General features: G+C 35.5%; 1 protein-coding gene across 4 annotated transcripts in view; it reads left to right on the plus strand.

Annotated features, from left to right (window-relative positions):
- GIGYF2 (GRB10 interacting GYF protein 2) overlaps positions 1–20,999 on the plus strand; it is a 112,368-nt gene that overhangs the window by 2,197 nt on the left and 89,172 nt on the right. For 3 of the 4 annotated variants that reach the window (XM_006209125.4, XM_015243427.3, XM_006209126.4), the window contains exons 2-3: positions 2,682–2,746; positions 19,579–19,661. In XM_006209125.4, the coding sequence (XP_006209187.1) occupies positions 19,621–19,661 (41 nt within the window). In that variant the 5' untranslated portion in view covers positions 2,682–2,746; positions 19,579–19,620. Of the gene's footprint in view, positions 1–1,059; positions 1,130–2,681; positions 2,747–19,578; positions 19,662–20,999 lie in introns of all 4 variants that reach the window. The other variant, XM_072961853.1, reaches the window with a different exon arrangement.

Here is a 20,999-nt window from a genome sequence, read left to right on the forward strand (position 1 = left end):
ATCAGTTTGAAAAAATTTCTGGTGCTCGTATAACATATCTCAGGAAGTTGTCATGAAACAGCTTTCTGAAAAGTAAAAGTTTTTAAATGAGATTGATGATAAACTGCCTAAGAGGATTTTTCAAAAGAAATTACTTTCGAAGAAGGAGATCTTTGGGATTATTTAGAATATTTGAAAATGTAGGGAAATAAATTTCCTTTGAAATGTAGACACAGATCATTAAGGAATATTACCTGGAAGAATTGTATTAACGCATGTTGTTTTTAATGGTAAAGAATTCCCCTTAACGATTTATGTGTTGTCCAGCCGAACTTTAAAGTCCTCAGGGACTGTTCCATTAATTTGTTAGTATATCCTTTATAGCATTTTACATGTGTAGAACTTTTTGTGCTGTTTTTCATTACTGCACTTTGACCTTTCAGACTAGTTTTTCAACTAATTTTGTACTTTTTCTTTGGAAAAGAATTTTGATTTTTTTTCAGCTCGTCTCCATATTCTTATTCCTGAGCTTTCATAAATGTCCTGTTTTAATTCACCTGAGGAATTTAATGTTTTGATTTTGAAATGTTTTTGTTGGTGCAATTGTATATATGAAAAATAATTTGTTTTGGCTTGCCTGAAAATCAGAAGATAGGAATTCAGGGTGTGAGTGGAGCTCCCTGGCTGGGGGGGGGATATAGTGATGATAATAATGAGATAGTGTTTTAACAAATTGCCTTTCTCCCTCTTGTTCCTTTGTTGAGTTTTTGAAATGACAGTTCCAAATTATAACGTCTTTGATGTCATATCAGCTCATTTGTTCTCATGACTCTGCATTTTAATACTCCACATGTGTATTCTCTTTTTGTTGACCTTCACACTGGAAGACGACACTATTGATAGTGATTGCTATCTGGGAAAGCCTTTTTGGGTGAAAGATTATTACCATCCATATTATCCTTGCCCTTCTAAAGGGTCTTTGATTTGTGCCATTTTTGAAGACTGACTTCATTTGCAGTTCTCTATTAGCCCCTAATGACTAAATTTTCAGTACTTTCTGTTTTATTCTGTTTCTTATAGATTTTAGTGGGACCGGTGTCATTAGGTTGAATCTACAGCCTATGTTGGTGTTAATCCAGTTATATTAGAGGCAAGTTCAATGTCTATTTTCCTTCAGCAATTTGAATTGCCTTAACATTTGATCATTATTGTAAAACTCAACCCAAGTTTTTTTCCCCTCTTAACCCTCACTAGGATTTTATGGTGATCAGGTCCTAGGAATTCTATCCCTGAAGAATTACATGTCTTTAAAAATATGAGTAGAGTTTTACTTCACTGACAAGCTTACTTGCAGTTAGAATCCTGGTATTTATTGACCAGGTTAGCATTTTTTCACTTTTTTATGCTCTTAAGATGACTGAGAAATATACTAAACTAATTATACAGGAATACAAAATGACACTTCTGCTGAATTGTTGATAATTTTATATAAGATTGAGGGAGAAGAGGGGAGAGATTTGAAAAACAAAAAGAATAGTCTCTTAAGTGGCCAATGTTAATTTTATAAGATTCTCAAAATATTACATATTTCCCCACCTCAAGTAATTAAGGAACAACATTTTGTATTTTCTTGTCAACTAGAGTTTCATTGAACTTGAAATTTGTTTATACTTATAGGAGATATCCTAGAGCTTGTTCTGGTGAGTTAGACCCAGAGAAGAGTCTGTTTTATTGTCTAGTTCTCTCTCGCTTCTGTCTGCCCTTACAAAACATAGAGTGCAATGGATGACGTTGGATGAGCTTTTGGACATTATAACGTGACTACTTCTTTGCAAAATTAAATCAAAGGTGAAAGTGGCTTTCTCAAGTCCTTTCTTACTGTTAGTAAAATTGTCAACTTTAATTTTTTTAAAAATTTTTTTGAGGGGGAAGGTAATCAGGTTTGTTTGTTTGTTTGTTTGTTTGTTTGTTTTAATGGAGGTACTGGGGACTGAACCCAGGACCTTGTGCATGCTAAGCATGTGCTCTACCTCTGAGCTATACCCTCCCCCCAACTTTAATTTTTAATGATTGTGTTTTGACTCTTAAGTAGCAGCATTCAAAGCATCATTTGATTTTAGCTTAGAAACCACTTGAAGCTGTTCAGTCCACTCCTTGTCGGTTGGAATATCACCATATTGGGGATTTTAAAGATTCTGCCTCATCAGAGCATTAAAAAGAGTTTGTGATTTTGCAACTGAAAGCACATCTGGAGCTTTGCTCCTTGGACATTTTGCAGCAGTTATACTTCTTGGGCTCACCGATTATTTGCATAGGGTACATATTGTATTGCTGTGTTGCTGGCTGTCATTTTTCTATCAGATATGTTAAAAAAGTTAATACCAAATCCCTATAATGTAGTTTTGAATGAAAACCCCAAACAGTCATTTCCTGAAACCCTAATAGTGCTCATTTGTTAGGTTCATCAGAATCATTTAGAACTTTGGTTAAAAAAAAATACATTTTTCAGTCCCATTCTAAAGCTTCTGAGAGAGACTCTTTAGTTGTTAGGACACGGAATCTAGATTATAAGCAAAACCAGGTGATTCTAATATTTTAACCCAGTTTGAAGTCCATTTCCTGTAAAACATAATAAAAATATGGTTTTAAGATTTCCTAAGAAATCGCTGAGTTACTCACTGTAATACTTTTATTACTTACAGTGTTAAAGGACCTGAACAAAATCTGCTCAAACCTCCTGCTGTGAACCAGCAGAACTTTTGAACAGGTGAGTGTTGAAGGGAAGCACAAAACTGCGGTTTAAGCAAACAGATGATTTTTGCTCTTAAGGCTTTGGTTATTTTTGTCCTGTTACTTCTCCTGAAGTTATAGGCAGTGAATAGAAACAACTTTTCTGGTACTGCTCAGATCCCTTATGAACCGCAAGAATAATCATACTCTTTCGTCATTGATCCTGGTGTGAATTTGTGTCTTAAATTGTCATAATGATTTTTTGATGGCATGAAACAGGAAGAGGAGTGCTTTGGGGGAAGCGGTAAGGAGGTATCTTATGGAACCCAAGCAGTTGGCTTCATGAAGGACATAAACCAGAAATTAGGAAGCATTCAGGAGACAAAGTAGTCGAGAGAGCACTTTTCTCCTTGCTGGCAAATAGGTGTCATCTCTTGTCTCTTCATCTTGCTTTAGTTGTCTTTCCACACTCTGGCCTTTTCTGCTTTAACAGACAGGAAGATTGCCACTTTGATTCCTTGAGTCACATACAAAGTCAGGCTCTAGTGCCACTAGCCAACTGGTTAGTAGCTCAGTGTCCCCATTTCAAATTCCTGGGAGGGGAAAATTTGATTGGTTGGACTTGGTCCAGATCTCTGTCATTGGTCGAATTAGTATGGCCATGGGGTTGGGTTCTTAAAAGGTCCCACTCCTAAGAATGGGGTTAGTTCTCAGAAAATGGAGTGTTGCATATTCTAGGCAGAATCCCACAGAAGCTTCTAGATTGTTTTCCTTTTCCTAGAAAAATTTCCTGTGTATAGCTTGGCAGTTTCAATTTATGTGTCCTGAATGAAGAGTTAAAATGTATGCATATCTTTTGGTGAATGAGACCTAGTAGTTCTCACCAGGCATTCTTGGAGCTTCCTAGTGCAGTGTTTTAACAAAAGTTCTTGATTTGGGTTCAGAGGAGCATCTGGGATAAAGGTTCAGCAAATGAACATAAGCAAGTGAGAAGCTTAGTTTGTGGAAAAATTCATTAGTTGTTTTTCATTGATTGCTTTTATAAATTTTAATTTCTGCATACTTTCTACAGTATTAAGTAACACTTGAGTATGAGGAAGCCATAGAGAATTTGAGGGGTGGGACTTCTGTTTTTGTTTTTGATTTTTGTTTTTTTTTTTTTTTTTGGTTAGGGGAGATGATTAGGTTTATTTTATTTACTTGTTTATTTTAACAGGGGTACTAGGGATTGAACCTAGCACCTTGAACCTAGCACCTTGATTGAACCTAGCACACACTCTACTGCTGAGCTGTACCCTCCCCAAGGGTAGGACTTTTATGTGGGAATCTATATTCATATTCTTTGAGTGGCAGCAGGGACTTTCACTTTTGGGAAAGGATCAGGGAGACAGCATAAACTTGTGTTAACATATTTTTGTATATACAGTTATTATGTAGTACTGAAGTAAACTTTTTTTAATGGAGCATTTTGATACCCTATTTGTTTTTGCTTGTAGCTTGTATGTAATTGGTGACATCGAATTGCTAACATAATTTTTATTATTTAAATTGTATGTTAGTATATTAGTATGTTGAGATTTTGATGCAAAGCATAGGGATTACTAACACAAGTGATCTGTTATAGAGTGAGGTGTTGAATGACAGACTGCACATGTGACTTCCTATGATACTTTTTTTTTCAGCCAAGGGTTCTTTAGCAGATTGCAGCTGAATTCATTTTTAAGGTGGAAGAGTCCTTTCTCATATTACACATTTGCTTTAATCTGAATGTTGAGGTAAGGCATATTCAGGGCTTTGTGAGGTTTTAAAAGGTTTCCACATAATGTGTGTAAAACTTTCACAGGCTCTGGGGACCCTTCCCTGGAAAAGATTGACTTGTAGTGAGATTATCACACAATGTGGTAATGTGTATGGCATTGTGAATTCTCCTAGAATAGTTCACTCATAGCTAATTTTGTTGTTTCACCAAAAGGAGGAAAAGAAGAGAAACATTTACATATTGTTTAGAAGCAGTGGGGAGAATGACAGTAATAGTGACAGCTTTTCTTGTAGTGGTATTGTGGCCACTATATTCTTTGGGAACAAAGCTTTTATTCAAGTTGTCCTGAACCTGGAGGAAGTCTTTGGAGCTCTGGCCTTTTCAGTTTTGGTCCTCTGGTAGCAGAGCCTGACAAAGAATTGGCAGAGATACTGTCTTGGTACTTCACAATTGGTGAATTGTGGCTCAGGCCTTGAAGGGATGGTCAAATCCAGGGGATTTCTTGGTTAGCCCCTTGGGAATTGAGGTGGTGGTGTCCATGTTGGCCCCGTAGTAACTGGATGGATATGAAGTCATCTTGCAAGATCAGTAAGTCAGAGTCTTAATTCTTCTTTAGTCTTTTATACTACTTCTGCCATTGTTAATGGAGTTTCTGGTAGTGTGTTATGAGAGTATATACTCTTCCCCAACCAGAGGGCTCACTATATTGCTTAATTGAGTGAGGCAAAGGAGTAGAAATTGGAGAATAGTGAAACAAATGGAGTGGGAAATTGGGGAAAGGAGAAAAAATGACTTCCACAAAATGAATTCCTCTGAAAATTGCCAGGAAATGGAGGGAACAAAAAGGTAACCAAGCAATATTAAGCACTGTATAAATATATGAAGAAAAGCTTGTGGCCATTAAGCAGAAAAACATGGGTTTAATTTGTTGTAGCTTTAGATAAGCAAGGTAACCTCTTCGAGCTTTATTTTCCTTACTTTATTTTTCTTTCCTTACTTTCACCAAGTATATCCCATAGTGATTTGGGAATTAAAAATCTAAAATGCCTGATACTGACGCCTGGGACATAGTAAATAGGTCTTCAATGAATGGTAGCTTTTATGATTGTTATTAATATGTAAATAGATACATTTTGATTGTGAAGTGTCATCTTTATAATTTGAATACAGACCTCAGTGGGTTCTGTTTTTACATCTTTTGTCTTTTTTTTGTTTCGTTTTCAATCCAACAAATAACTGAATACTTGCTTTGTGCCAGGTGCTGGGCTAGCCAAAGTGGTGAGCGAAACGCACAAGGTCCTATCTTCATGGGACTTCATGGGACTAGGGACTACACCCTAGTGGTAGAGGCGATCAGGAAATCATACAAGTGAATTTCAAAATGTGAAAAGTTTCTCTGTCCTTGGAAAAGATACATTTTTTAAATCCTTGATACTTTTTGAATAAGTGTCACATTTTGGATCTTGGTGTTCTTGTTGTCAGTGATATTTTATGCCCCGTGATATGCTTTCCAGGTTTAAGTTAATTTATGTATATCTTTTGTCACTTTTTCCCTCTCTCTGTGAGATAGAGTTCTCAACTTTTTGATCTTAGGACTCCTTTACTTTTCCTTTACTAAGTTTGAGGACCCCAAAGAGCTTTTGGTTTTTCAATTATGTCTGTCTTTATCATATTGAGAAATTTAATATTTATTAATTTATTTAAAAATAGCAATAGTTTCTTTACATGTTAAATATAGTTTTAATGAAAATATAGTTTTAATGAAAATATAGTTTTAATGAAAAATATTTATTTTTCTAAAAAATTTGCTGAGAAACATGACATTGTTTTATCTTTTCACAAATAGCTTTTATGTGTTGCTTTATAGAAGGCAGCTGGATTCTTAATAGCTGCTTTTGCATTCAGTCTGTTGCTATTATTATCTTAGTTGAATATATGAAGGAAGTTCATACAAAGATGTATATGTAGTTGGAGAAGGGAGGACTATTTCAAGAGCTTTTTCAGATAATTACTGATATCCTTTGATATTATACTAAAATTTGACAAGTAGTTTTTAAACGTTAGTTGCACTGTGAAATCTGAATTTTATCAATGCACTTTTATACTCTTACACTAAAATCTATTGGTCTATCTTGTGTGTTGAATGGGTATTTTATATTATAGAGTATCAAAAAAAACACAATAATTGATATCAGTACACATCAGAAAAGCCTTTACATCTTGGGAAAGTCTAAGTACTAGCAAACCTGTTAAGCTCATGGTAGTGAATAGAAGTTTTCTAAAATTTTAACTTTTGCTTGAAAGCTCAAGTTTTATAATTGGCAACAAGTAGTGTCAATTATTTTCCTGTAAGTAACAGTCTCACTTTGTTCGTTTTTGAAAGAAACGTCTGCTAAATACCCAGGTCTAGATAATTTTGTTTGTCAGCTCCTTCAAGTCAAAATGATGTTCCTTGAACAAAAGCAGCTAGTTGAGCTTGTAACTCAAAACAGTCGCCTAAGTCCCTTTCTTCAAGACTTTGATAAAGCAGGAGTGCTTTATGCACACTTCTTATTTCAACACGTAGAATATTAAAAAGATGTGTACACAGGGATGGAGATTAATTAAATTAATAGTTTTCAGTGCTTTATCAAGGCATTCTTGAATAAACCTGGCTTTTTTTCTCTCTCATCAGTTTAGGGCACATGGCAGTGAAGAATACAGTGACTTCTAGTACAGTTGGGTGCCATTGATTTGAACGATGCTAAGATGCCAGCAGTTTTCTCCATCACTGCTTTGCATGATCAGTGTGCACTGCCAGTGCAGTGAAAACTGCAAAGAATATCTTAGTATTAACAGTTGGGACATCTTGGATACTTTAAAAGAGTTTCAGAGAATTGCTGCTCTGGGGAGTAGAATTTTTTCCAGTGTTCTACTCATGTATATTACACTGACTTTTTAAAAAAGGTTTCAAACAAGTAATTGTTTGAAATAGAAGCTAGAATAAACATATCACTGAGAATTGTTAGATTTCAGTGAGAGTTTTTAATGCTGGGTAAATATAGATTTATTCATAAGTTGCAGTCAGTTATAAAATAGTCTTTTATAGTGGTCCCATAAAAATAGTCTTCTGCACCAGCATTGTCTAACAGAATTTTCTGCTATGATGGAAATGTCCTATAAATCTGAACTGTTAAAAACACTGTAGCCATTAGCCATATGTGACTCTTGAAATGTGGTTAGTGTGACAGAGGGAACTGCATTTTTTAAAATGTAAAAGGGCCTTACTTTTTTATTACAGCTCAAGTTCTCTTATTTTTTATAGTAGGCTTTATTTTTAAGAACAATTTTAGAGTCACAGAGAAATTGAGAGCTCCCATATATACCACACCCAGTTTCTGTCTTACATTACTGTTGTCCATTTATTACAATTGATTAACCAATATTACTTATTAACTAAGTCTGTAGTTTATTCAGATTTCCTTAGTTTTCTCTAGTGTGTTTTTCTGTTCCAGGATCCTGTCCAGGACACCACATTACATTTAGTCATTTGTCCATAGGCTCCTCATGGCTGTGATAGTTTCTCAGACTTCGCTGTTTTTAGCAATGTTGACAGTTTTGAGGAGTACTGGTTAACCGTGTTTTGTAGAACTCCTCTGTTGGAATTTGTCTGATGTTTTTCTCCTGATTATGGGTTATGGGTTTTTGAGAGAAAGTCCACAGAGGTACTAGAGTGCCGTTTTCACTACATCATATGAAGAACGTGTACTGCCAACATGATTTATCAGTGTCAGTGCTGCCCTTGACAGTTGGTGGACTTTTATGCCTTGTCAGGTTTGTCCACTGTTGAGTTACTCTCCTCCCTCCTTGAGGACCTGAATTTTAAATTTTAATTAATTAAATTAATTAATTTAACTAGCCACATGTGGCTGATGGGTACTATATAAGATGGCACAATTCTAGAGTGTTCCTCAGTTTTAAGTTTTATCCAGAACTTTATTTAACATCTATTTTAATAAATTTAAAGAAAGGCAATTTAACATAATATAAAGTGTTAGTCTTGGAATGCGTTGTTAGAAGAAGGCAGTCTACTTTCAGTAGGTTTAGTCTTTTCAAAATTAACTTTTTGAAATATAATTTATGTACAATACAATGCCTTCTTAAGTATACTCATTAAGTGTACATCTTGACGAGTTTTGACAAATGCATATGCTTGTGTAACCATCACTACAATCAAGATATATAACATTTTCATCACGCCCCCACCCCCCAAGTTTCCTCCTGCTTTTTTGTAGTCATTTGCCCTTGCCCGATTCCTGTTGATCTATTTTTTGTGGCTGTAGATAATTTTGCCTCTAATACAGTTTTATATAAAGGAATTATTCAGTATGTATTCTTTTTGTGTCTGGCTTCATTTGCTCAGTGTAATATCTGTGATACATCCATGTTGCTGCATGTATCCATGATTTGTTTTTTGTTAATGAGAATATTCCAAGGTATAGTCATTACAGTATTTATTTATTTGGGTTGTTCTTGGTTTGGGGTTGTTAGGAATAAAGCTGACCTTAGTTTCATGGCAGTGGGTAGTGATTCAGATTGTGCTGGATTATTTATTACAGCAGGGTAAATTAGGAATTTAAATTCCTTTTAGGATGAGGAGAAAAGCCAACAGAGTATAATTTTTTTGAAGATAGGTCATGAAAAGGGTAATTAATGTAGAAATAAATAGTATTTTGCAAAGTTTCATATATAATATGTGGTCCAAATAGATGTAGACAATTCTGACTTTTGATGATTTTCGGGAGTGGGTGGGGGGAGTTCTTTGTTCTTTAGGATAAATGTTAAGTAATGAAGTGAATAATAAAAGTGTAATTTTGCTTCATAAAGTTTTGTCATCAGTAGATGTGTTAACATCATATTTTAAAAATCATTTTTAAAAGTTTGCATGTTTAAAAATGAGACTTGGTATTGTCATACAGATGGGTGCAGAAGGAAAAAATGTTTTCTGCTGTAATAGATGGGAGGAGTGGGTCTTTATTTTTATGCCTTAAAATTATTTTTTAAACCAAATTAATGTTCAAAAGAATATTAAATTTTATGACATTTATGTTGGGGTTGTAAAAATGTTTCAAACAGGCAAGGCAAACACTTTGTGGGAATTAAAATATATTTTGTTATAAAAATAATTGAATATTCAAGTTTTGAAAATAAAGAAAATCATTAATCCCACCTCATGCATATTTCTTTATTTCTATGTTCTCTTTGTTTTTTTATGACATACAGTTGGCCCTCTATATCCACGGGTTCCATATTCTTGGATGTGGAGGGTCGATTGTAAATGATTTGAGCATCCTTGGATTTTGGTATCTGCAGAGGGTCTTGGAACCAGTCCCCCTCGGGTGCTAAGGGACACTGTATGTATGATTATACTCTTGTGTGCAAGTATATTGTACCTGTATTTTGTTGAGAGACTGTGCTGTTTTTATAAGATAACTTCCAGTCTTTTATGATTATAAGGGATGTGATATATGTGGTTCCCCTCTCATGTGTCAGTTTTTCCCTCTCATTGTTTTACTTAGCTTTTTTCTGATGTTGAAAAAAATGCATTTTGAAGGCTGCATATTTTAGTCTAGTGATTACTTGCTTCATTTGAATTTGGACTTGTTTATGGCCTTAAAGAGTTGACAGATTTATTGATTTATAGATGTGTTAATTTCTGGTGTACAGCATAGTGATTCATTTATGTGTATGTGTGTATATATATATATTACTTTTTGTATTCCTTTTCATTATAGGCCATTATAAGGCATTGGATATAGTTCCCTGTGCTATACAGTAGGACATTGTTGTTTATCTATTTTATATATAGTAGTTAGTACCTATAAATCCCAAACTCCCCCAATTTATCCCTCCCCACCTCCTTTTCCTCCTGGTAACCGTAAGTTTGTTTTCTATATCTGTGAGTCTGTCTCTGTTTTGTAAATAAGATCATTTGTGTCCTTTCTTCCCCGCTAAGATTCCACATATAAGTGATATCATGTGGTGTTTTTCTTTCTCTTTCTGGCTTAACTTAGTATGACAATCCCAAGGTCCATCCATGTTGCTGCAGATGGTATTATTTTATTCTTTTTTATGGCTCAGTAGTATTTCATTGTGTAGATATGCCACAACTTCTTAAAATATTTTTAATTGTACTGTTTTTTTCACCGTAGCTAAACCATTTATGGTTTATTTTTTCCTTTTTAAAATTGAGGTATAAAATATAGCAAATACACGCACAAATCTAAAGTATATAGTTGGGAAAATTTTTACATTTGTATATAGTTTTGTAATCACCACCTAAAACAAGATAATGAGCATTTCCAGCACCCCAAAAGGTTCCCTCTTCTTCCCAATAAGTGGTCCTTACTTATATGGTGAGCAATTTCCTGACACATGTTAAAATTGATTATTTTGCTTATTGAACATCATAAAAGGAATCATACAGTATATATTCTTTGGTGGCTGGCTTCTTTTGCTGAACACAGTGTCTGAGATTCATACAATATTGCTACAAATATCAGTAGTTGGTTCTTTTTTATTGGTGAGTATTTTGTTGTATAAATATACTATACTTTAAACCATTTTTAAACTTTGAAATAATTTGAAACTTACAGAAAAGTTGCAAAAAATTAAACTTTCCTTGTGTCCTTCACCTGGTTTGGTCACCAGTTTTTAAATATTTTCTCATATTTGCTTTATCCTTCATTTCCTTTTTTCTTTCTCCATATATGCAAGTATATATGTATGTAGGGTTTTTTTTGTTCCTCTTGAGAGTCCATTACAGACCTCGTGCTCCTTTCTCCCAAACATTTCAGTGTTATTTTTTAAGAATGAGAACATTTTCCTACATAATCACAGTAAAAATTTCAGAATCATAAAAAAGTAACATTGATAAAATACTATTGTGTATATAACTCCTTTTCAAATTAATTGATTGTCTGTTTAATGTCTTTTAGCTTATTTTTCGCTAGTTCAGGTTGGAATTAAGAATCATATCTCTTTTTAGTCTCCCTTAATCTAGGATGTTTCTTTAGCCTTACTTTGTCTTTTATGACATTGATACTTTTGGAAAGTATGGTTGATTGATTTCATGTCTGTCAATTTGGGCTCGTCTGGTTTTTTTTTCAAGATTAATTTCAGTTTATGCATTATTGTCAGGAATGTAACGTAAGTGATGTTGTATCCTTCCCAGTGTAACACATCAGGAGGCACATGGTGTCAACTAGTCTCGTTATTAATGATGTTAATAACTCAGTAACAGCTAGATGGAAGAGATGCATAGGGCAAGGTGTGTGCGAAGAGGTGCGAGCTTCACAGTTTTTCTGGTGTGCCATTCTTTCTACACCTTCATATGTTCACCAGCCTTGAAGCTCCACTACATTTATGTATTAATCTGTTGATGGACATTTGTGTTGGAAGACATAATAGCCAAATGTCAGGTTTTGGTAGTTACGAATAAAACTACTATGAATGTCTTACACTCATCTTTTGGTAGGCATTTTCCTCAAGTGTATGTCTAGCAGTGGATTGTGGGATTGCCAGGTAGATGTATATTTAGATTTAATAGAGTCTGCCAAACTGTTTTTTGAAGTGATTGAACTAATTTTCAGGAATAGAGTCACTAATTTTGTGTTATCTTAATCCAGATCTGGCTAAGGTAAAAATAGCTGGTTGCTGGAATGGACACAGAACTGTTTATTTGGTACATGTGAAGAATGCTAGGGAAGTAGCTGTTTTTTCTGCTGTTACGATAATGGAGGTTGGGAAGATGGCAGATTCAGGTATTTTGGTGTTCATTCTGTTAGTCTTTTGGCCAGCTGTGCATAGTACTGGCTGAACTTCATCCCAGATTTGCCAGTTTTTTTCCAGGTAATTTTTACATACCCAGGAAATGGAGGTTTGCAGTAGCAGATTATTTTTTTAATAAAGATTGAGGGTATTTCAGAGTGTATGTTTTGAATTGTTAGTAGAATAGTAATAGCTAATCAATATATCAGGACTTCTCCTGGGAAGCTGTATTGGGCAACACTTTCAAAGTAGAACATTAGCCATTGTGCCAAATTTTGATTTTGTTTTGGTTTCTCCTGGCTGTGTTTGTTCAGACAACTTACTATGTAGATCTGCAGCTCCCTCATGTTGATAGTGATTGTGCCCAGAAGTCATCTGGCTTCTCAACACTGTTCCAGGTTGTGAGAAAATGATAAAGTCTCTGAGAGGCTGTGTTTTTTTTTTTTTTTTTTTTTTTTGTTGTTGTTGTTGCAAACCCAACAATAAGAGACTAGGTTGATTTCCTTCTCTTCACCCTTGAACGTGTACTCACATGCACACAGTGATAGATGAGGTCCCAAAGAGCTGAGGAAGTCAGGAAAACTAGAAAAATATACAGAGGAAAAGAAAAATAATTATATACTAGTAATCAGAGATAAAATAATTGCTAGTGAGGACTGATTTAGCTTGGAGTTTTTAAGAAGTTGACAAAAAGGTAGATTAAATAGCATTCATTGTCAAGTATAGAATCCAGTTTATAGAATACCAGCTTCCTGATATTAATTGCAGGAGAAATGTATTGCTTGAATTCATTTATGAGGAATTTTGAATAGTGGACAAGGTTTGAAATAGTGATTATGTAGAGATACTCTCTTAGCTATTTTAAAGTCATCTCTCTTTAAAAATTGGGGGTAGACCATTCTCAGGTCTTTATCCCTAGAATTGGAGTAGCCAAAGGAGAGTGGAGAGGCCAGTGGAGAGGTGAGAGCTTTATTACCTCTCCATGTTTTAACCTGTACACAGGATGTTTTTCAGTATTGTTAAGGTAACTGCAGCCCATCTTGCCCTGATAATGTTACCTTCCATTCACCCCTCCGAGGTCATCAGTACTGTGGTCCTGCACAGCGGGAGGTGCATCAGCAGGCACCATCAGGATCTTCATCCTCTTCCATTTATATGCCTTTTCTGTTTCTTTACTAGAATGACCATTCAACCTGAAATACTCCTTTTGTCTCTATGTAATTATGAATACCCCTTTCACACAAACATTCTGGTTTAGGTGATAGATTATATGTAGTCACCTTAGCCATTATTCATCCTTCTTTGTGCAAAATCCTTTTTCCTCTGAAGTTCGTACTGTCTGGCAGTACAGCTGTTCCCTCGTTATCATCAGATATGTAGTCTGTGGGATGACCCATCCAATCTTCCCAAGTTCCTGGTTCCTTGACTTAACTCCATCTCTAATTTTTTTTAGTACTTTTTTTAATATTCCTAATATACCTGCTTTTTTGGCATTACCAACATAACAAATTTGTAAACTCTCTTCTGTTTTTATTTCCTTCCCCATTGTACCTAAATCATACTTGCCATCACCCTCCACTTTGCCCCTCTTATTCTTCCATTTACTGTGTGGATAAAATCTTAACCCTGGTCCAGTCCTGTTGTCACTCTGCCATGTACCCAGGCTGCTAAGTTCGAGAAAGAAGCTCACAGCCATGCAGATAGGTGCCTCCTCCATCTTGATTGGACCTTCAGAACTACTGTAGCCAACTGCAGTGTGGTGTCCTGGATTAGATCCTGGAACAGAACGAGGACATTGTTGGAAAAACTGGTGAAATCTGAATAAACTCGAGTTTAGTTGATAGTGATGTACCAATGTCGGTTTCTTAGTTTTGACAAAATACTGTGGTAATGTAAGTTGTTTATATTAGGGAAAACTGAGGGAACTTTCTGTAATAGCTTTGTAACATTTCTATAAATCCATAATTATCCCTAAGTAAAGTTTGTTAAAAAATACTGCCGTAGATCACACCAGCTAGCATTGCTACATTCTCCTCAAACCTTACTCTGTCATCTAGTCTGTCATTTGCCTACTTATCTGAGAAAATTGAGGTCATCAAATATGAATTCCCTGCAACTTACTAGCCCCCTCTCCCCCCAAAAAACCCCACAGAAATAAGCTTGGAGGTGTCCTAAGCCATTTGAGTATACTTTGCTCCTGTCACAGGTGGAAGGGCATAACGTTTTTTCCCCCATTTGTTCTCTGAAACCCCATCCGCCCGGCTTTCTCAGAGACTTCACTTCTATCATATTTTTGCTGAATTGTTTCTTCTCTTTTTGATTCTACTAGTATTTTTCCAGTAGGATATTTTCATCTAAAATAAAAATGGAAATTTTCCTTCCACTCTGCTTCATTTCTCTTCACCTTTCACAGCTAAGATTCTAGAAGAAGTTGGCTGCATTTGTAGTCTTCCCTTCCTCACCTCTCACCCCCTAAAGTCTGGCTCTGTCCCTTACCACACTTCACTCTTCAAGTCACCAGTGACTTCACTGTGGAAACAAATGAAGACTTTTCAGTGTTTCTCTTTTTTTGACTTCAATATTTGAAACTTCGAAGTTCCTCCATTACAAAACAATGTTTTTGTAAGTGCTATCTTTGTTGTATACACATATCAGTAACTTACTAGGAAAAGAATTACTCGTAATTCTGTCATTCAGAAGTAAATACTAACATCTGGGGGCATATCTGTATATACCAACTAAGAATATATTTTAAAATGTGGTGAATTTAATTATATTCTCTGTATTCTCTAACCTTTCTTGATCACTTAACATACTGACTTTTTTTATGTCAGTGAATGTAGTTATCATCACTGCCCTCTGTTCTCTACCACTATGTAGATCTGGTTTCCGTGCTATCTGCTAGATTTCTAACACCCCTCCTTTATGTTTAGTTCTTGCTAATTCATTCTCCTGGCATCCTGAATGATCTTTCTAAAGTTCAGATTTGAGCTTGGACATTTTCTTGCCTGTATCTTCATATATAGCCTTCCATTGCTCTTGAGATCTAAAATGCAAAAATTCTATGATATGGCCACTGCTTTACCAAACTTCACTTTAGTTTTTAGACTTATTGAACAAATGGATAATCTCTCCAAAGAACCTGACTCTTTCTCCTTTCTGTTTTAGATAAAGTGAATGTGGGGAAAGCTAGAGTCATAGAATCTGGCTTTAGGTGAGAGGTTAGGGCTAGAGATACCTGACTACATGATCCTTTCTTCTTGTTTTCCTCCTCCAGTGTTTGCTAAGGCTTTATTCTTGTCCCTTGAGCTTGTCCCTTCTTGATTTTTGCTTTGAGATAGTTTCATTCAGTTTTGGGTTACAATTCTGTATATTTACTTCCAAGTCTGTGTCTCTCATCCTGACTCTACACTGGAGTTCACGGTCTGTATTACAGTGTTTTGGATGGCTCCTCAGGTGCTTCTTATTCATTTTGTCTAAAATGGTAGATGTACTTCCTCCTAAACTTGTTACTTTTCCATTTTCTCTTTCCTTTCAAGCTTTTCTATACAGATTGATAAAATAACCTACCCCCAGTTTTACATCCTTTAGATTCCATTCCATTTCTGCATCCTTTGTTTAGATTTTTCTTTCCAGAATGAGCAGTGCTTTTTCTACTTTGGGAAATATTTTATGGAGTAGGTATTTGAATGGATCCTTAGTTTTTTATATGCCAGTGTAAGGGAAGGAAGATGGGCCTTCTGGGGTAAGGGAATGGCATGAGCCAGAAGGAGGAGAATGCAGTGGAGAATAGAAAGTTATCATTTGGCTTTGAGTTTGGAGGTGAAACTGTGGGAGATTGAGTTAAAAAGGTGTGGATTGTCAGATTGTTGGGAACCTGAAATAGAAGGAGTTTTGACCATGCACAGTAGGTTTAATGACCCTTATAAAGAAGGGTGGACATGGCCAGAGCAGAGCTTTACTAAGACTGATCTTGTTGAATGTGTGTAAGTAGAGGCTGCATCAGGGAAGCAGATTAGAAATTTTATTTCAGTAATCCAGACATGAGTTAACAAAGGTTTGGCTATAAAGAAAGGAGAATGTAGGAGGAATTGACCACATTTGAGACATAATGATTGGATATGAGGGATAGAGAAGAAGAAGGAGTTTCAGGTAACTCTGGGCTTTTGAGCCTGGGCGACAGTAAACTGTGAGAACAGTGGTACCTTGATCAGTTGTTGAGATGTATATCGAGGAGGAGCAGGCTCCTGGAAATGCCACATAGGTCATGGAAGAAAAAGATCAAATCTGTAATTCGCAGCAGGGATGGTGGCCCTCTCAAGGGGTGGTGTGCAGTTTAGAAATTTGTGGGAGAAGTTTACATTGCTGTTCTATAATAAACTCCTACTCCCTGCATGCTCCACGTTAAACTCCCCATGATTTCGTAGGCAGGGGTCTACCCAAAGTAGTAGAGAACACCATTGTAAATAAAACAAAGGTTCAAGACAATATCTAAACAGAATTTATAGTAAAGTAAACCATGGGTGCACTGAGGGAAGTTAGAACAGAAGAGAAACTTGGGGGGAATGGTGATTAAATAGGAAGGGAATGAAGTTAGGAAAAATATATCAGTATAGTGCTGGACGTGGAGGAAAAAGAAGGAAACAGTTTCAAGAAAAGGCAGTCTAAAGAGACAGCTTGGTGGGAGCGCCACCTTCAGTGTCTTGTTCAAATCCTGACTTACGGTAAAAAGTCAGAGCTGTTTTCTACTGGGGACAGTTCTGAGAGTTGACAGCATTTAGCTCGGTGGAGTTTAAATGGTGGCAGAGCCTGTGCTTGTTTTCAGTACCTCGCTGCATCCTTAGAAAGTGCAATTGAGAAATAAGTCTTAGTTTCCATTCCAAATAATTTGTAATTCAGAGACATTGTGTAAGACAATTCCTCCAGTATATATAAATAAATATATTAGAACTGGGCTCATTTAAATTGATTAGGAAACAGCAACCAGGGGTGGGGAATTCAGAATTAGAAATTACAGTAATGTAAGTGTTTAGATTTCCTTAACAGTCATAACTCTTAGATTTCCTGCTTTAATTCATAAAGGAGAATGAACACACCATTCTAAGTAATGTAGGTCTCTTTAGTTGATAATTAAATTGCTTGGATTATTATTCTAAGTTCTTAAGAGCTCTCCAGAAAACTTTACGGTAGGAAGTAATCTTACGCAAACCATGTTGTAAATGGTAGTTAGGTCCTCAGCTCATGGCACTGAAAAAACTTTTGAGCCTTTAATGTTTTTGCAGTATGGTAGTTTGGCACTACCTAAAGGTTTATAGGTGGAATGAATGATAAAGAGGACTGGAACAGGATTTCCTTGCTTGTTCCTTAGGTGTTGCCTGAGTCCAGGGCTGCTCTGTAACTCAAGACCACTGCGTGCAGTTGGGCAGGTTCTGCACTACACAACTCCAGGGATTCTGTTTGCATCCTTTGTGGCAATGGTGCCCTTGGAGTTTTTTATTTTTCGTGACCTTTGTAGCCTTGTGGTAGTAATTTAAAGGGGAAAAAATACTAAATCTGTAAGAATGATTTTAGTTTTCACTGATTTCATGTATCAAATAATTCAATTTTTGAGATTCACTTGCTTTATAAATTTAGTCTGGTACAAATCTTGCCTTGCTCTATTAATTCAGAGCTGTTTTCCAGTGGTCGAAGTCCCATAGGGGTTTGAATATAAAACATTTGTCTAAGTGGGGTTTAAAATGGTGGTTAAAAATTCTCAAGATGTTTTGTATTACAGTGAAATCTTACAGTTGATGTAGTCTCTGTAGGACTGTTAGCCAAGCAGGTCCACATACTTTTTTAAAGCACACCATACTGATTTATGCTAAGTAAGGTCACACAGCTGATACGTAAGTATGATCCTTGTCTTCATTTACAGTGGGCACTTCACCTGGGGGCTGATTATCACTACCTTGACAACTTATTTCAGTTGGGATGTACCATAATTTAATTGAACCTAACATGCATCAATTAGGGGATTTTATGTAGTACATCATTTTATGTATTACTAAGAGAGAAACACACTGCAAGTAAACTTGCATCAGGGTTAAGAACATGGGATTCTTTCTGCAACCCACATGGTCGACATAGGGCCAGAAATACCTTCCAGGAGGAGAGCAGATAAATAGCTGATATGGACGTTAGCACATTTTTAGTTTGCCTTTTCTGCATTTTAGACCAATTTCTAGTTTGTTTTTAGATCTTTTAAACAGCAACAATCAGGGTGATGTGATATATCTTGGAGATATTTACTGTATAATGTTTATAGCATTTTCTGTTTTCTAGGCTCTGATATCCTTTTTTCCCCAGCTTTATTGAGATATAATTGACTAGAACATTATGATGGTTTAAGTGTAAGATGTGTTGATTTGATACATTTATATATTGCAAAATCATTACCGCTATAGCATTAGCTAACACCTCCATGTCATTACATGTGACAACAATCAAGATCTACTCTCTTAGCAACTTTCAAGTATGTAATGTAGTATTATTAGCTGTAATCACCATGCTGTACATTAGATCCCCAGAAGTTTGTACCATTGACCATTATCTCCCCATTTCTCTGACTCCCCAGCCCCTGGTAACCACCACTCTACTCTCAGTTTCTATGAGTTTGGCTTTTTATAAGTAATATCATACAGTTTTTGTCTTTCCCTGTCTTATTTCTCTTTAAGATCTGTTGTGTAAAAGTTGCTCTTGAAAAATCACTCATGAAATTGATTACCTTATTATTTTAACTTGATGGTCCAAAATAATTTTCAAAGAATCACTGGACTGTACAGTGCTAAGCAGAAAGTGGGGAGAGTTGTGGCAGAAGCTGTGAGATAGGTAGAGGGGTCCTGATTTTAAGAATCTTTGCTATACCTCATGCTGATGGAAAAAGCCATTACAAGGGAGTAATACAAATTAAAATGTAAATCTGTTATCCTTCATTCCCTCCCCATTGCTTGAAGGCTAAAAAACGAAGTCCTTAATTTGGTTCCCAGTGGGAACCTGTCTGCTCCCACCTGTCTTACCAGCATCATCTTATACCATGCCTCCTTTCCCCATATAAACATAAAAAGATGATGAATTGGAATGTAAGGGTGGATTTGTTCGTTTTCTTTGTCTGCTATATTGTTATAGAGATGAAAAGATCTCATTCTGGTGACTGGTTGAGAGGAGCATAAGCAAAACACACTCCCTAGCTATCCTTCCTGGGCTGGAATTCTGCATTTAATCTTGACCAACTATATGGAGATATATTTTCTCTTTAACAGGTTTTTCCACATATAAAATCTATTGTAAACATACGGAAAAGAATGGCAGCGGAAACGCAGACACTGAACTTTGGGCCTGAATGGTGAGTTTTCAAAATCTCATCCTGCTGTCTGTTGGATGACTAGTACAGTAGTAAGGTATTTGTACAGGTGTTGGGGAGTTTATAAAATGTGCATGTTTCTGAGACTTTCCTTTACGTGCCTAGTTGAAAATAATATAGCCAATCTAGGAATAAATAATATTTGGTTAATAACTACTTTTATTTTCCTGTTCTGGTCATGTAATGATAATTGATTTGGAACTCCCCACATTCCTTCCACTCTAGCAAATTATTTAACTTTTGTTTGATGCTTTGTCTACATGCATATTTAATGTTATATAATTGTGACGTTTTTATGTGTATGTTTTCTGCTACAATGTTGTTTTGTGGATGCTATTCATAGACTCATTAAAAATAGTTTTTATTGAGTTATTATTTGAATTTTATTTTATTGATGGGCTAGGCAGGTGGTCCAGAATTATACTGGCTATTAACAGCCATCTAGGATTGGGTTAGCATTTGCCATAATAACAATTAATCGACCTTTGAGTCTCTTACAGATATGTTTGGACCCCGAATATGGAATTCTCATGGAATTTTGAGATCCATCACATTATAGTGTGACTTTTTCCCCCTCTTCTTCCTTTCCCCCAAAGTTGATGATTGAAGATCCTCTCGTCAGTGGCATGAATAATGATAGTTCCTTTTTCCATTCAAACTTTGAAACAGAGGCAGTATTTAAGTAGATAAATTGAAATAGTGTCTTAAACATTTTTGATTGTTCAGGTGGTGGTGATTTGATAAATGATGCAGTAGTAACTCCCTATTTGAGGACTCTTCTTACCTTACCTGACACACAATATGGATTTCTTTTTATATGTAACTCCTAAATTTTCTTGGCCCTTATAACTAGCATTTGGAGACTGAGCAGAAATCACTTTTTGAAGTTCTAAGAACTGATGCAACTTCTATACTTTGAGAATTTATTTTGGAAATGTTGACCTAAGTAATTTTGCACCTGTTTTAGTTCTTATTTTATATTTTAAGGATAATTTTCTTAATTATCAAATCAGTATATGCCTCTAGAAAAGGTAGAAATTATAAGTAATCCAGAAGAAGATATAATCACCATAATTTCACCATCCATGATGACCACTGTAAATAGGTTGATGTATCATTGTAGGTAGTTTTATGTATGCTTACTTGTGTATATGTACATGTATTTTCACAAAAATTGGATCATGCTGTACATTCAATTTTGTAACCTGCATTTAAAAAATAACCACTTCAAAAGTATCTTTTTTATCAATAAATATTTTCTGTTATTTTAAATGGTTGCATTGTATGGCTATACCATCATTTATTTAACTAGTCTTCTAG

The sequence above is a fragment of the Vicugna pacos genome, chromosome 5 (assembly GCF_048564905.1).
Source record: "Vicugna pacos chromosome 5, VicPac4, whole genome shotgun sequence".
Classification (NCBI taxonomy): Eukaryota; Metazoa; Chordata; class Mammalia; order Artiodactyla; family Camelidae; genus Vicugna; species Vicugna pacos.